General features: G+C 43.7%; 2 protein-coding genes across 6 annotated transcripts in view; one reads left to right on the top strand and one right to left on the bottom strand.

Moving 5' to 3' along the window:
- The first annotated feature begins 534 nt into the window (after positions 1-534).
- Positions 535-9364, top strand: PPP1R3G (protein phosphatase 1 regulatory subunit 3G). Its single transcript, XM_063325967.1, has one exon. The coding sequence runs from the start codon at positions 672-674 to the stop codon at positions 1596-1598; it is 927 nt and encodes a 308-aa protein (XP_063182037.1). The 5' UTR covers positions 535-671; the 3' UTR covers positions 1599-9364.
- Positions 9365-10521: 1157 nt separating this feature from the next.
- LYRM4 (LYR motif containing 4) overlaps positions 10522-16800 on the bottom strand; it is a 90501-nt gene continuing 84222 nt past the window's right edge. For all 5 annotated transcript variants that reach the window (XR_010069937.1, XR_010069938.1, XM_063325971.1 and 2 more), the window contains one exon: positions 10522-10890. Coding sequence is in view for 2 of the 5 variants with exons in the window: in XM_063325968.1 (XP_063182038.1) it covers positions 10734-10890 (157 nt within the window). In the remaining 3 variants the exon portion in view is untranslated. The remainder of the gene's footprint in view (positions 10891-16800) is intronic.

Below are 16800 nucleotides of genomic sequence, written 5' to 3'. Positions count from 1 at the left end.
AAAGGCTCATCTGCAGAAGATGGTCCCTTGGCGAGCAGGAGCACGGCACACGGACCGGACCCGTCGCTGCGCACCCCCGGGGCCGGCCCAGCCCCCGGGCACGGCTGTAACTCCTCCGCGGTGCCGAGCGGCCTGCGGCTTAACCCTCACCCTCGGGGCTTTCTCTCCGGGGTATCTCCGGAGCCTAAATAACGATGATTATGATAATTGTTAATTATAATAGCAGCGACGCCGCCTGCAGCAGCGGGAGCGGAGCGGGCAGGGTGCCGGGGGCGGGGAGGGGGGCGCAGCCGCTGGCTCCGCGGGCTCGCCCGGCGTTTCCCCCCCACATCCCTCCTTTCCAAACCCCGTGAAACACCCGCCAGCGTTGCTCGCAGGGCTCTCCCCCGCGCCGTGGCAACGGCGGCCCCGCCGGCGGGCTGCGGGCGGGCGGGGAGGACGTGCGGGGCCGCCCGTCGCGGCCGCTGCTCTTTCCGCCTTGCCCGTCCCGGGAGGTCCCGCCCCGCAGCCCCGCGGGGAGGCTCCGGGGCCGGCGGGGGCGGGAGAGGGTGGGGGGGGGACGCGCCCCCCGTGCGGGGCCTGCGGCGGGGGTTGCCGGATAAAGCGGTGCCGGCCCCTCCGCCTGCCGCCACAGGGGCGGCCGGGACGGGGCCCAGCCGGGCGGGCCCGCCATGGCGAGCCCCGCACGCCCGCGGCAGGAGCTGGCGACGGAGGAGCAGCGGCGGCGGCTCCGCGGACCGGCCCCGACGGTGCCCTGCGAGGCCAAGAGGGAGGCGGCGGCGGCGGCGGCGGAGCGGCTGCTGCTGCTGGAGCTGCGCCGCTGCGGGCGGCCGCCGTCCCCCGTCCGCGGCGAGCGGCGGGAGGAGGGGGAGGAGGAAGGAGAAGAGGAGGAGGAAGAGGAGGAAGAAGAAGAAGAAGGAGAAGAAGCGGCGGCGGGCGAAGGCTGTTGTAGCAAGTGCAAGAAGCGGGTGCAGTTCGCCGACTCGCTGGGGCTGAGCCTGGCCAGCGTCAAGCACTTCAGCGACGCCGAGGAGCCGCAGGTGCCGCCCGCCGCCCTGTCCCGCCTGCAGAGCCCGCCCGGCCAGGAGCGGCACGCACCGCCGCCCGGCGAGGAAGCCCCGCCGCCCGCCCTCCGCCTGCTGCCCGACTTCCCCGACGGCGGGGAGCCCAGCGCCGAGCGGCTGCGGCGGCAGCGCGTCTGCCTGGAGCGGCTGGGGCGGCCCCCGGCGCCCACCGACGTGCGGGGCACGGTGCGGGTGCTGGGCTGCCCCGGCCCCAAGGAGGTGACGGTGCGCTACACCTTCAACGAGTGGCTCTCCTTCCTGGACGTCCCCGCCGCCCTCCTGCCCCCGGCCCCGGCCACCGCCGGCGACCCGCCGGCCGAGCGCTACGGCTTCAGCCTGTGCGTCCCGCCCAGCCTGCGGGAGGGCTCGGCCCTTCACTTCGCCATCCGCTACCGCAGCCCGCAGGGCGAGTACTGGGACAACAACGGTGGCCGCAACTACACGCTGCGCTGCTGCGGCTGCCCCGGGGCCGGCCCCGCGCCGCCCCCCGCCGCCGCCGGCTGCCCGCCGCCCCCCGCCGCCCCCCGCTACTGATGGAGCCGCCACGGCCCCCGGCCCGGCTCCGCAGAGCGACAGCCGAGGCAGCCCTCCCGGAGACTACCGAAATCTGGTGGTTTTTAAGCGGGCGCTTCAGTTTTGCCAGCGAGACACGGATGAGCCTAGGCTCGCATTGCTGTGCCTTGTGGAATCGTGTTCCTTTTGGGTTTGGTTTTTTTTTTTTTTTGGAGAGAAGAAGGAGACTGATTAGTGTGGGCTTTGCTTTTCCCCTCTTGAAGTGAATTTTTGAGGTCTTGATTTGGGCTTGACTTCCCTTACCCAGTTAGTCAGCGATACACGGAGCACTCGCGTGAAAACTTAGCGGCGTGTTCTCTCCAGATTTAACTTAGCATCCCAGTTTTCCCATTCTCACATCCATTTCAAAGACATAGTACTGCGACAGCAATGGTGTGCTTTGTTTGTTTTTTTTTAATTATTATTTTTTTAGTTCAATGGACTCCATAACAATATGATTCACTGCTGTGATCACCTGTCAGACTCATGACAGGCTTGTGTGCCCGTCCCACCTTTGCCATGCCTGTGGCAACTCTGAACAACAGGCCGTCGTTGTGGGGCTGGATCCGAGACTGGACTGGGCTGCTCTGGTTTTTGTCATTCAGCACATTTTGATACCGCTCCCTGCCTTCCCCGGGCTTGTGTGTAGATCCCATCTGGCTAATAGCAGCCAACAGGGACTTCGGCAAAAATATTTTTGCTTAAAATAGACTGGTGGCTTCTTTTCACACCATTGACAAGTCTAGAACCGGGACAAAGGAGGAGTTAAAAATATTTGCTGATGCTGGGCGTATCAGGAGAACTTTGGTAACACCTTTGGGTAATGCACTGTAAAGTAAAAAATGGTGTCTGTCTCATACACAGTTCTGTGTTTTCAGATTTGGGGAGCTGTGACTGATGCGGATGACCTTCTCACTGAGGAGTGACCATGCAATATAAAGAGGGTGTCCTCAGTAATGAATGAAAACAAGTGCCTTAGATCAGCTCTCCTTGTGTTACATTTTGCACCACATTTCTCAAGTATTTATAATTTATTTGACTTATTTTGCTACATCTTTTTCAGTATTTGTATGTTGTTGGGAAAGGGGTTTGTGTGCACACCGTTGGACGTTATAGCACTGAACACTTGAAATGATTTACATAGTCTTCACTCTTGCTTTGCAAGCCTAGAGGTTGACTACTACTGGTGTCCCGAGTCCTGAAATGAAGCAAAAAGTACCAATGAACATGGGTTTGTAAGAATAAAAAAAGCTTTGAAAAAGTTAAAAAGCTCACCATTACAAATCTCTTTTCTGTGTAGCAAAATGTAACGGGATACTTCGCTTCGCAGCCTGGTTGTGCCCCTCCCCTAAAAAGGGGGGGTCAAGCTGTTAGTGTCCCTCAGGATAACCAGGGGCATGCCCGTCCGTAAGCAGCATTCAGGGCCGTGGCTGAAAATGACGGTGGTCCTGCCAGAGCCACAAGGCAGATCTCCCTGTAAGTGCATGACAGCTCAGTATGATCTTGTAACAGGCAGAGCTGTGAGGAAGCTTTACTGGCACAGGTGCAAAATAGGCAGGTTTTGGCTGAATTTTGTTCTGGCTCTTCTGCGGCTTTGACTCTACTTGTTTTATTCTGATAGAATATCTGAAGATAATTTTTTTGAGGAATAAGGTAGGTAAGACATTGTCAGAATGCAGATGTTCTGACGTGGATGTATGTCAAGACCTTGGAAGACTATTTTCCTTTTTAAAACAGCATACTGTGAGTTTTCTCAGGTCTACATTTTCTCTGAAGATGTAAAACACTTTAAAGCCCATTATGAGCACTTTAGAAAAATTTGCACCGCTATAAAATTCCCCATACTTGAAACTAAGTCTTTGGATAACCTGCCTCTCGAGAGAGCCAGTACAAAATTGGAGATAGAAGCAGGGTGCTGTCTGGGGAAAAGACGTGAGGCAGAGGGAGCTTCAGACTAAAGTTCCTGCAGTTTTGCTAACATGCACGCGGCTTCTGGGACGCCGCCTGCCCTCTCTCCCCCCTAAAAAACCCGTACAGAAACCACAGTGTGAGAATATGGCCAAATATAAAGAGGGGTTTTATTCCTTCATAAACCATCCTTGCTGTCAGAACGGTGCCCATCAGCGCGCAGAATAACAGCTTTGAAAATGCACAGAGTAAAAGCTCCATGCGGGCAAACAGAAAGAAGTTCTTACTGTTGTTTTCCAAGTTACATATAAACTCTCACCAAAAGCATGGAAGTTTTTAAGGGAGAATAGTAAACTTGACTACTTCCCTACGCAGGTTTGTTTTAAAACTGTCGTGCATTACAGGATTACAGGATATTCCATGGAATATTCTGATACGAATTAGCTTTTCTTCAGCTCGTTGTGTCAATGAAGTGGTGTGCTCTTAAGCTGATACGTGATGCTAACAGCATTAAGATTGGTTCTTCATTTAAGTACGGTGTGATATTTGGGGCTTCTGGAGCCCATTCCTTATTCTGTGCTTTGTTTATTAATTGCTTTGGAGAAGAAGGAAACTTTGCCAAAAAAAGGGAGGGATCTCTCTTTAAAGGAGTATCTGTATTCTGATGGCTGCGTCTGGGCAGAGGTGCGGAGCTGATACCTTGAAGAATCGCAGCTACCCCCCACTCTCATTGATAGAGGGCTGGGAACGCTCTCTGGTAGCCTTTAAGCTGTGGGCAACGGCTGTAAAACACTCACTATAGGCAATGGGTGTAAAACACCCACTATGGGCAATGGGTGTAAAACACTCACTATGGGCAACGGCTGTAAAACACCCACATCACAAAACATAACATCTATCTGTTCTCTTCAGACGTGTGATGTGAAATTCAAAGCACAAGAAAGTATTTGCTCGGACTAAACAGTCTAAACAGGACTAAAACAGACTAAATTGGTGCCAGTCTAAAATCCTGCAAATTGTGGTAATTAAAGCACAACATTTTTGTGGTTTTATAACAGGTGAATTGCTTTTATTTATTATTAAGAATTACTTTTTTGTGAATGCAAAGGGGGAACCTCTCTCCGATGAGAATCAAACATACACACTTTTTAATAGATAGTACATTTTGGTGCTTTTACGGTATTACAGAAGCATAGCTTTCCCAAGCAGGTTTCAAAGACTGCCTACACACAGTTCTCCGCGTTTCCATAGAGGAGGGTACTGGGAGCTACAGAAATGCAAGGTCCCACCAAAGATTACATTGGGCAGCCGTGTGAAAATCAGAACCGGACACAGTGTGTAGGGAATGGTAGCAAGCCCCCTTCAGCAAAGCACGGGGCTGCTGCTCGTGGTCATAGCTTGAGATACATGGCATAATTGCAGCTTTGTTCTCAAAGAAATATATTCAAAATGAAGTAGTTCCAATTCTATAAAATCAAAAGGCAGAGTAGAGCAAAACATGAAGTGAAGCAGTCTTCTTGTTTGGGTGCATTATTGTTAGTGTAGCATTTTATAAAAATTCAGAGCATAACTTTTGGAGGATGTGCTCATAAACACCCTCCCTCCCCTAATTTAAGAAAAAAAGAAATTATAAAGATTTATTAGCACTCTCGGAAAAAATCCAGCTACAAAGATTTTCATTTTGTGCAGATCTCTGGGTTTTTTTCCCCGTGGATTAAGGGCTTAGGGGAGAAGTAGCTGCCAAATGGTTTTATAGGTGTCTATAAAACCAAAAATTTTAATGTAGTCGAAACTCTATAGTGAGTAACTGTGAAGGACATCAAAGTTAAATCTTCCTTAAGCAACTTTTTGCCACTTACTCTTACATATAAATTCCGATGTAAATGATTCAGAAAAGGACTGTGAAGCTAAATTTACTTCGGTGTCATGAAGAACTGCAAACTTGCATGCAAACTACTTCTGTTTTATTTAAAGCTGAGGCCTCCAGTCAGTACTTGAAAAGCCTGGCTTCTGCTCCCATTGGCTTCCCTGGGATTTGGATCCAGCCCAAAGTACTGCGGGAAGGTAGGGGAAGTGATCTAGGTTTAATTGTCTATTCTGTTCAGAGTCTTGTGTTACGGGGTTAGGATAACACGGCACTGTGATGAACGTTCATCTGTCAAGAGTTCAAAATCTGCTGTCTATGCGCGGCAGTAATTAAATCACCTGAATTGTTTTTCATGATTCTTTTTTTTTAAGAGAGGGAAAATTACTTGCCTTGGATTAGCATATTGCCAAAGACTGGTATAAATATTTATGGGCTGCACTCTTTGAATAGAAAGCCTGTACATTCTTCGCAGGTCTCCATAGTTCTCTTACTCTGAACAGAGAAGAGTAGTCATTTGAATGCACTACTTACCATCACTTCCCCCTCTGGTAAAGCTTCAGTAGGTATCGGGCTTGACAGTAAAAAAGGTAAGTGGTTTAGAAAAAAGCATCTCTTGCAACATACTGATGGTATTTAATTTCCTGTGCAAACTGCAGAATCCTTTGAAGGTGCATATGTTTGTGAAACAGGTTTGAGAGTTGTGAGGTTTTTTCCTCTTAGAGTTGTAGAAAATACACAGCATTGGAAGAATTACTGGCTTCTCTCTCTTTTTTCCTGCTTCCACATTAAGGGCTCATGGACTATTCTTATATTATAAAATACTGACAAAAGAAAGAATGTAAACGTTCAGTAAAAGATCTACACACCTTCTTTTTTTATAAAGGTCATCGAGCAAAACATCCCCAAGAGTATGAAATAATTATGCCTGCGTTAAGAACCGTGGAACAAAGCGAACAGTTTACTCCTGACTTGAATAATGCCAGGATTTCACTGTAGATCATGATGGAAAACTCAGGAAAACAGTGAGCGCACAGCTCTTTCATGACTCTGTTTATGTGTACGTACGGTCCTTGCTGGGTATCTGGAGAGATGCATTTGTATTGCATTACGGGGAGTAAGTTGAGGGGCTGGTGCTTCTCCATAAAATTATTCTTCTACCTGCTGATGTTAGGGGGTGAAATTAATGCTTTTAATGCCTGGAAACTTGGTGAAGTTTTACATAGAAATACCTTTCTGGAAATGTGAGTAGTAAGTTAAAATCCTTCTTGCCCTATTTCAACATTGTTATGTAAAGTGTTCACATGTGAAGTGTTCACAGGCCGCTTCTCTTGGGTTGCTTTCCCCCAGGACAGCTAGACCTCAGACATATCTGGGCATTTTGAAACGGAGCTTTCAATTGCAATAAAATCTCCTGAGAAGTTGTAACACACAACAGAAATGCCTGTCCTTTTAAACGGTTACTAATATAAAGCAAATTGTTCTTTTTTTTTTTTTTTTATTTCAGAGTGCTGTTTCCAAGTTTATACTGTAAAAGTCACGACGAACTTCAGTATGTTGTAAACATCCTAATTTTGGTGTATACCGCTGAGGTTAATGGTTTGCTAAAATGTTGAGATCAGGAACAGACAAACATTTTTAATATAATACAAAAGCAAGCTTGTTTTGCTAAGACATTGCAGCTTTAGTAAAGATATTTATTGAGCTCCCTTCTATTCTAAGGAAAAGGGCTATACTTTTTATAATGGTGGACATCGGACATAAGTCACGGGATCATTCCTTTGTGTTTTAACTATTCCTGTTGTTCACACTGCTTTGACAAAATCCAGCAAAGCTCCTGACAACGTGCCAAGTGAGACATTTAATGAGTATTGCAACGTAAACGGAACGGGTGAAGCGCAGAAGGTGCAGCTGCAAGAGCACGGCAGCCCTGAGGCTGCACCAGGGCGCCAGCTCTCGGGTACGCCGTCTCCATCAGGGACAATGGGCATATGCCTAGCCAAGGGTGAGGACAGGGCAAGTGGATACAAACATAATCCTAAAGGCATCCCAGCCTACAAATATTATTTCTGGGCTGGGCTTTCTAAGCTAGATGTGGTTTTGAAGTATTTTCCTTCCGTAGTTTGTAGGACTTCGACAATAAAAGCATTTGGTAAGCTATGTTTTTATACAGAACTGGGTGCGTTAATTTACTTAAAATGCACATTAGGCACAGAAAAAACCAATATTTCTAGGTATCTCCCAATCACGTACAACTGATATGCACATAACTAACACTAACAGAAGGTGCACTTACACACGTGTTGGTGAGGAAAGGAAACATATAGACCTGTCCGGAAGAGGGAGGGAATGGACATGTAAAATGCAGTGATTTTGTGGGGTTTGAGTAGTCAATGCTAATACCTTTGCTAGCTTTGCACTTTTGTTAACAAGTTAGATAGTGTTGCACAAGCTTTTTGGTCCTTAGCAGCAGAAGTTTTCTTATGTTACTTCTAATAAGTAATGTATAAATACTGTATGGTAAGCTGATGGTTAATTTACAGTAAGAACTAATTTTTCCTTGCCTGAGAAAGTGAGCTGTCTTAACCGCTGCACTATGGATTGGAGAGAGAGGGAAATCAGAGCCTGATTTTTATTTTTATTTTATATTTTTCTTGATGGGTCCTCTCTCTAGAATGTATCCTGATGGTTACTAATGCTCCTTTGCAAGTATAAATAGCTAAAGGAGAGAGAATCTGAGTGGTAACCTTGAGAGAGAAAGTAGGAGCACAAGGCACGAATGAGGAGTCCAGTAGCATACCGACCACCAAAACTTAACAACAGAATTTGCAGGTGTTAATGGAGAAGTAATCTCTTCATACTTTTGAGGGAATTACTAAGAAATTTCAGATTTACATGACTGCACGCCTATACGACAGCACGTGCCATCTACAGCTGTATTCTTGGTGGAAACTGAACAAAAAAGAACTTCACTGGAAAGGTACTGGTATTTTGGAAGAAATGATTATGTATTTAAAGGGCCTCTGGAAACAAACATTTTTTTCGCAAACATGGTGAAAAGTTTGATTTAAATAGTAAAAATGTTACTAATGGAGTTATCCCTCTTTATAAATTAGGGCTAGACTATTTATAAGGAAGTTTATTTTGTTTCCTGGCGTACATTTGCAGATCTTGAATTGGTATGCAGTGCTTGTTCCAGTAATTTAGCTGTTTTAAACAAAGATTTTGCATGTACTGTTTGAGGGACCAAGTTCCTTAGAGTATAAAACTGGCAGCCCTTCCAAGCCTGTGTCCTCTAGAAGTATAAGACTGTAACATTTCTTTGAGTTCACTGGAAGCTTAAATAGTAATTAAACCTTTCTTCCTCTGCACTGTCACCATTAACTAAGTGTACTTAATTATCCAGTTGTGAATGTGGAGATTTAAAATACATAATCTGATGTATTTTTTCTATTAGAATAATTACGTTCCACTTTAATAAAATGTCCACTAAAAGCAATTTACATTGCAATACTTACCTACCTAATAAGAGGAGAGTTATTACTGTATTTGCTTTTTATTTGAAAGTGAGAATGGAGGCTACATTTGTAGCTTCAGGTAGTTACAGTAGCTTATTCTGTACACTATATTGTTAATAGAATGCATTACTACATATTTCAATCTATCTGTACAAAATTATAAAATACACTTTAAATGGTAGCGAGAAATGGGAGCTTGTTCTAAATCAGACACTTTGTCTATCCTCTGCTTTAATAACGTTATCACACAGCATCAACAACACAAAACAACAGAAGTTCTAAACAGAGATGAATTTTGGGAAGCAAGAAAAACAAGGGGAGGTTTTTAAAGGCCAGTGTCGTAGAACTACTTTTGAGTTTCTGTTTCTCTTCTTAAAAAAAACCCCACAACAATTCCCTGAAAAAAAGGAAGCTTTCTTCTGTATGCCATTAAAAAAGCTTAGTACTGCTTTAATTTTTCTGCAATTTCTAATAGAGAATGAATTCAAGTACAGCAATGACTTGAACAGAACCTCACCAAAATGTCTGCTTGCTTTTTTTTTTAACTTATTGTCTTAAAAGTGTTGATCATTCTACAGATTTAATAGTAAGCACTAAAGACCTATACTGAGTGTTCCACTTTGCTAGGCAAAGCCTGCTGCTAATTTATGACTTATAGCACTTGAGTTATTGTCATAGTTAGGTTCTTTTTCTCCTGCAAAATTCAGGAGGTTTGTGAAACCTTGCATGAAGTGAAGTGGTGCTTTCTGCTAATAGCTGCACCTCAACAAATGTAGAAAAGGACTTGGTAGTGAAAATATTTTTTTTATTAAAGCTCCCAAGCCCCAGTGATGCAAGTCTTGCATTCATAGAATGGTTTGGGTTAGAAGGGACCTTAAAGATGATCTAGTTCCAGCCCCCCTGCCCTGGGCAGGGACACCTCCCACTAGACCATGCTGCTCAAAGCCCCATCCAGCCTGGCCTTGAACACTTCCAGGGATGGGGCATCCACAACTTCTCTGGGCAACCTGTTCCAGTGTCTTCACTACCTTCACAGTAAAGAATTTCTTCCTCATATCTAACCTAAATCTCCCCTCTTTCTGTTTAAAACTGTTCCCCCTTGTCCTATTGCTATATTCCCCGGTAAAGAGTCCCCCCACCTTTTCTGTAGGCCCCCTTTGGGTACTGGAAGGCTGCTCTAAGGTCTCCCCGGAGCCTTCTCTTCTCCAGGCTGAACAACCCCAACTCTCTCAGCCTGTCCTCATAGCATAGGTGCTCCAGCTCTCTGATCTGTTAATTGTTAAAAGAAGGATGAGACTGGTTATTAACTCTTGGAAACTAAAGAAAGAACTAGTGAAATTTTTATGTCACCTCCTGAAATGTCAAGCGATGCTCTTTAAAGAAACCACACAATGCAGCTTGTGATATTTCTACTTATCAAAGTCCAGGGGATGAAAACTCTGTTCATCTCTGGTTTAAATATCTAAAATAAACTATGTCTTTAGTAATTTAATTCAGATGCTGTATATTTTAAGTGAAACAGGATCAATAAGAACTTAGTAACTGGGTGAGGGGTTTTAAATCTAACATCTTTTGTGCTCAGTGAGAGAAAAGGCCAGCAGCAGAATAATGTATCTGGTTACAAGTAATGTAATGAAGTTTTATTGTCAAAGTAGGGCAGGGACTATTTCATCACATGGGACATACAAGCAAACAGATTTCAAGACTACCTTACATGCTATTATAAATCACAGCAATATATTTTAGAACATGTGAACCATTAGAAAATAGTACTTTGGTTGCCAAAAACTGAGTCTCTCAGTCATTTCTTCTGCTGAACAGAAAAGCTCAGACATGTGCAGTGAGTTTATGCATCTGTATGTGGCACTGTAGGATGCTGAAGATGGTCCAGTGTTGCTTCAGGATCAGCGTATTCTCACAGTTATGTGTTGCCTGGACTCTCGATAACCAATTTCTGCGTGGAATACAGCTGGCCAATAGTAACCTGAAATAAAATCAAATATCAGAAATCCCAAACTGGAAAGTAAACAAGTTATAATATCAGCATCACAAGAGAGACTAAAAAGAAACCAAGAACTAAGTAGCCCATATATTAAGATTTTTCATAATGACATTTTTCTTTCTGTAAGCATTTTTTTGGTAAATACTACTGCTATCAGCCTAGACCTTAAGAAAAATAACTGATATCTGCATATATAAAATCTTGAAATAATGACATTGAGGAATACTGTTCAAAGGCTCATATTAAAAGTTAACATTAGAAGTTACTACAGAAGAAAAGCAAACAGGCTGTACGTTTAGAAAGATGAAAGATGAATATAATGAAGAACAGAAAGATGCATACAGTCAGCATATATTTCTTATTATGCTTTTTGGGTGGAGAACCTAGATATAAATTGCATGGTACAGGATTGTTTTCCAGTTCCTTTGGAACCCTAATTTAATTTGCCTTACAAATGGTGAAAACAGTTACACAGTTACTTCAGCAGTAACATTTTACACACGCTGGAACCGACCTCTTGCTTATGAGATGGTATTCACACCTCATATATTGCTGCTTTCTAGTGCAATGAGGAAATGGAAAGTGACAAAAATGCAACATCGATGCTTTGATTCCTCTGGTTTAGTACTTTCTAGTCTGCACTGTAGCATTGGTAAACTGTGATACACACACCTCTTTGCTTAACAGTTGAGATATGGAAGGAAGAAGTTTCATGCAAGTAGGCTAATGTAAGCAGCAGAAGACAACATTTATTTTAAAAGTACGAATTTTGGAGTCTAATTTTTAATATATGTTATACCCTTTCTCAGCCCTACTTTCTGTCCAAGGCCTGGGTAACACAGTAGTTCTGTGCCCTTTTCACTAAAAAAAAAAAGAAAAAAAGAAAAAAAAAGAGTTCATAAATTTAATTATGGAATTAGGACAAAAAAGGCTAGATGCTTAATTACACTAAGCACAACATATTTAATAGACTTTAATACTGCACAAACTAAGCCTGACAACAAGTTAGGCTCTCAAAGTAGTAAAAAATTAGAGAAAGAAATTTTTTGGCATTTCTCATTTACCATGAGAGGGGAGGGGAAAAAATCCTGGCAGCTCTTAAAAAAAATTTCTCATCTATGCCCACGCTCACATAAAATGTAAATAATATTGCCTTTTAGGAAATGAACTATTTCATCTTGATAAACAGCCTTGTCTGAAACTTGTAACACATTGATTTTAATCTTGAAATATTTATTAAGGGAGGATTTATGACCCCTTCTTAAAGGAACAGAAGTTCTCCTCGCAAGCAAATATTCCCCTCTTTTGGCACTCTGAACTAAGTCAGTAACACCATATGAACAACTCTGATTACTTTTGGAATTACTTATGAAGTATGTTGCATACAGAATATTTAAAACGCAGGCCATACACAACTGTGGCATGTGTTACCAACAGAACTTTTAAGCTGTCGACAAGTGTTACTTATCAAAGAGAACTCGCTGCTCTGGGTTATGTGGCAGGCTATGCACTTTAGTTGCTGCCTTACCACAAAACCATGCTGTAGTACTTAATTTTTGTATACCGTGTTTTGGAGCCCAAAGAATCTTTAATCCTTTCCCACACAGTAGAGCAAATTTAATGGGAGGCTCAGAGGGATTACAAAAATGCTGAAACCTGAATTGCTTTTTTTTTTTCTCCGCCGACTGGGGAGATAGATGAGGCTGAGTACGTGACTTCTCAGTCAATCATATTCAGCCGGGGCAGATGGGTTTGTAGGAGAAAGGTACGAGCTGTTGTTTGCTGTCACTGTGCTGAGAGGTGATATTATCTACTGCTGTACCTCTTGACTCGAACGCAATAAAGTCATAGATGTGTGTGCGGAGCTGCTTCCTCAGTACACCACAGGCGTGTGTGCATTGCAGCGAGCGCAGAGCCTCCAGCGCCGTGCTGGCTGCCTTTGCTGGGCTGCTGCAGCTTGCCTGCTCTGGTGCCTCCCTTCCAGAAGCTATGCCATGACATTTTCAGCTGAACTTTGAAACTTCAGGATTTATTTTTTTTTTTAAACCACTAGCCTTGAATTTCTAAGATTATGATCAAGCCTTTCCCATGCACTTCAGACAAAACAAATAGACCTTCCGTTTATAGCTGCTGAAAAATTCACATCTATAAACATCCACTGCCTCAGCAGAAAGACTGCACCCGTATTTACACGCTGACACTCATTAACCCTCTGAATCAAACCGGCATTCTTACAGTGTCCTCACCAATGCAAAGAAATCACTTAGGCAGCAAGCATCGCTGTGGACCATTCTCCCAAATTAAAGACTTAAGTGGCTGGCTATCTGTTGTGTTCTTTTTTCATCACGTGTGTTTGCAGTTTATACACCACATGTAATTTACTCTTCCGGTAGGTGGCTGGCAGCCAGTGCAGAGGTCAGTGTCAGGCTGTTTTCATTAATCACAGGAAGCTTTTGTGGAAAAAGGCTCTACCATTTGCTCAGCAACTCTGTTACCCAGAAATTTTTTTACCTCTGTAAGATAACACATTGCAATTAAATTCTGCGGGAAAGAATGCAGAATAAAGAACCACTTTGTGATCAGGAGAAGAGAATCATTAGAAATACAAAGGCTGCTTTACAGATCTTACTGAATTACTTGATGTTTAAATTCTGCCTGCAAAATTATGTCCTTTAAAAATAAGTCTGACAAGTCCAGCCCTCAAAACCTGACAATTTGTCCTTGTTCAAAGATTTTGTACGGCTCAATATGGCCAGCTTTTTCTTGTGAACTTGAAAAACTTAATCTTGCCTTCCCTCTGAATCCAGGACAAGACTTCGGGTTTCAGCATAGAATTTATCAGCAGATGTGAGTAAGACAACAAATGGGGAAAAGGAAATTATTGAACAGTAAGCACTGGTCCATCCCGTAAACCAACCATTCTCTGATTATTAGATGGTTGTGTGGTCACCTGGAAACAGTACTTCCTCTTGCTTGTGGCTGGCAGCAGTGATGACGGGGAGAAGCTACTTAACGAAATCTTTCACAGCTATTGGGAAAAAAGTCAGTAGGAGAGGTTTTCCCCAGATAACAGAATCTCAGAGGTGTGTTATGGGGAGGTGTAGTAAGAATTAAATAGTAGAATTAAATAAGTAGAATTAAATATTGAAAAAAACCCCACCAAACCCAATGTCCTGAAGACATTAGAAGAACATGCTATCACCTTAAAAATTACACAAATCCAGTTAAATTGCCAGCTCTGAACTCTGTCCTTTCAAATGGTCTATAGCTGGCCAATGCCTGACTTTTAAGGACACCTGTGGCTGGCGAGCAGGTTGGTTATGTGTACCTCCCATGCCAAACCACACGGTAGATACAACTGCAATGGGACAGTGGTGAATGGGGAGGAGGCCTGAATCATAGGGGCTGCCTTCCTTTCAGGCACAGCCAGTGGAACAGATCCTGCAGACCCATTGCCACTGCTTGCAAAGTACTGCTAGTATCAAAATACTCATCTTCTTCAGGTTTTGAAGGTATGTGGCATGTCTTGTGGTTCTTAATTCATATGAAGATTTTACTTTGCAGCTCAGAGTTGAGAGAGAAGTGACTGCTCTGATTTCTGCAGGGCTGAAAACAAGGCGACTGGCTTTAAAAAACTTTTCTGATTTGCCTCGGTCACTTTAGACTGCATGGTTCCACTCTGAAAAGTATGATGGCATCTTTCCTTGACAGCTCTGTATATATGTCTGTCCACTTTAAGAACATTCTTCCCTCCTCATTTGTGTTGGCTCTGCAGTACAAAGGTGGCCAGGTATCTGTTTTTCCCCATGTACTTTACGGAATTGTAACTGCATGGTGAATAACCTGTGAGCTCTAACAAATCCTGCTGAGCCCTGATGACGATACTTTTTCTCACTGCCACCAAACTATTCATTGTTATCTGCCTGCCAAACCTGACAATCTCTGAACTACTAGCTACCTGCTTGGGTGAGGTCTCACTGACAAATTTCCATGTGAATGCCCTAAATTTACTCAGGGTAAGTAGCTAGATGACAGACCTGAGGAAAGGTGATGTCCAAAAAGGAATCACAGAATTGTTTTGGTTGGAAAAGGCCTTTAAGATCATCAATTCCAACCGTTAACCTAGTACTGCCAAGTCCACAACTAAACCATGTCCCCAAGTACTGCATCTACATCTTTTAAATACCTCCAGGGATGGTGACTCAACCACTTCCCAGGGCAGCCTGTTCCAGTACTCGACAACCCTTTTGGTAAAGCGTTTTTTCCTAATATCCAGTCTAAACCTTCCCTGGCGCAACTTGAGGCCATCTTCTCTTGTCCTATTGCTTGTCACTTGGGAAAAGAGATCGACCCCCCCCTCACTACAACCTCCTTTCAGGTAGTTGTAGAGAGCAATAAGGTCTCCCTGGAGCCTCCATTTGTCCAGACAAAACAATCCCAGTTCCCTCAGCTGCTCCTTGTAAGACTTGTTCTCTAGACCCATCACCAGCTTCGTTGCCCTTCTTACACTTACAAAGATGACAGTGAAACAGGTCACGGAAAAGCAAGCAGTGACTGATTCTGGGCTGAAATAACAGCCAGGTGAAGGTTTGATACGACACACATCCAAGGAAGAAGCAGATCTGCAGAGATAACTGTCTGACCCTGTGTGATCTTTGTATGTTTCAGCATCCCGGCGACCTCCAGGCTCCCACCTCTCCTCTGCTCCTACTTGTTACCTGCTAACGTATTTCAGCACCTTGCCTTTTCTCTTTCATTTACCTATAAAACCTCTACATTCACAGAGCAGCAGCTCAAACTCTGTGGAGAGCCAAACACAGAAGCAGTAGGTCTCCTAAAGAGTCAGTCCAGTGTGGGCAAAGGGAAGAAACTTAATAGAGGCTGATCTCAACGTAGCATGTAGAAGAGAAAAATCACTCAGTTAAGATGCTGAGTGTGCAAGGAAAGGAATACAGAACATTAGCACTCGAAAACAGAGAGACAAAGACCTGGATAACATTGTGCTGAGTGTGGTATAACAGGTACTCTAGTAATGCTGAGACATTTGGTATGTAAATGCCTAAACCATTCACAGAGGACCCTGTGTTTCGTAGCAACCACATAAGCAGAATTCATCAAAGCCGGTGGGAGTGACTGCCTTACTTTTGTCAGTAGTATAATACAACAGCCACTGTCACAAAACACACATTCTGCACTATGTCCAGGAAAATACTGTAATGTTGGTGTATCACACATAAGCTAACTCCACAATACATGCAAAGACTAAATTGTCATTATAAAAGGAAAACATTTCACTCTCTTCAGTGTCCTCTCAGATCACTAATTGTGATTGTTCCTATAGACAGATATAAACAACTAATAAATATGCTTACTGAGACGTGTGATAAGTAATTTCATAGCACTAATAGGCTTTCATATTGTGAACTACTGCAGAACAAAAACGAACTGCCCCTTTAAACTCGACAGCAGTCATAATTTAAAGACCACCTTTTACAACATTTGTATTTGAAGTCAGATGCTAGAAACGCAATGTACTGAAAGAATCAACTTTAGCCTTACTTCTCATGTAAACTGGGGAACATGGCTGCTGGGAAGAGCTACAGAACAGTTACACAAGGATGTATTTGGAATGTTTTGTAGGTTAATGTCTTTCATAAAATAACTTATCCACCTGTGGGCCCCCCCCCCCCCAACTTTTTTCTAATACAGCACATCACCTTCTAAATTTATCCTCCCTCCTAGTTCCAGAAAATTTCTGCAAAATTTCAGATTTTTTCCCAAACCACTGGAACTTAGAGAATGTTCCAGAGACAGCGAATGGCACAGGGACTGTGTTTTTAATTAAGATTTGCCCATCTAAATGATAATTGTCTAAAGCCTTGAAAAGCTTGC

The sequence above is a fragment of the Chroicocephalus ridibundus genome, chromosome 2 (assembly GCF_963924245.1).
Source record: "Chroicocephalus ridibundus chromosome 2, bChrRid1.1, whole genome shotgun sequence".
NCBI lineage: Eukaryota > Metazoa > Chordata > Aves > Charadriiformes > Laridae > Chroicocephalus > Chroicocephalus ridibundus.
Note: the sequence above shows the minus strand (reverse complement) of the source record. Positions and strands in the feature narration are given on the sequence as shown.

Bases quoted from the DNA above. Each gene is read 5' to 3' on its own strand.
- PPP1R3G (XM_063325967.1), top strand. From the start codon at position 672: ATGGCGAGCCCCGCACGCCCGCGGCAGGAGCTGGCGACGGAGGAGCAG.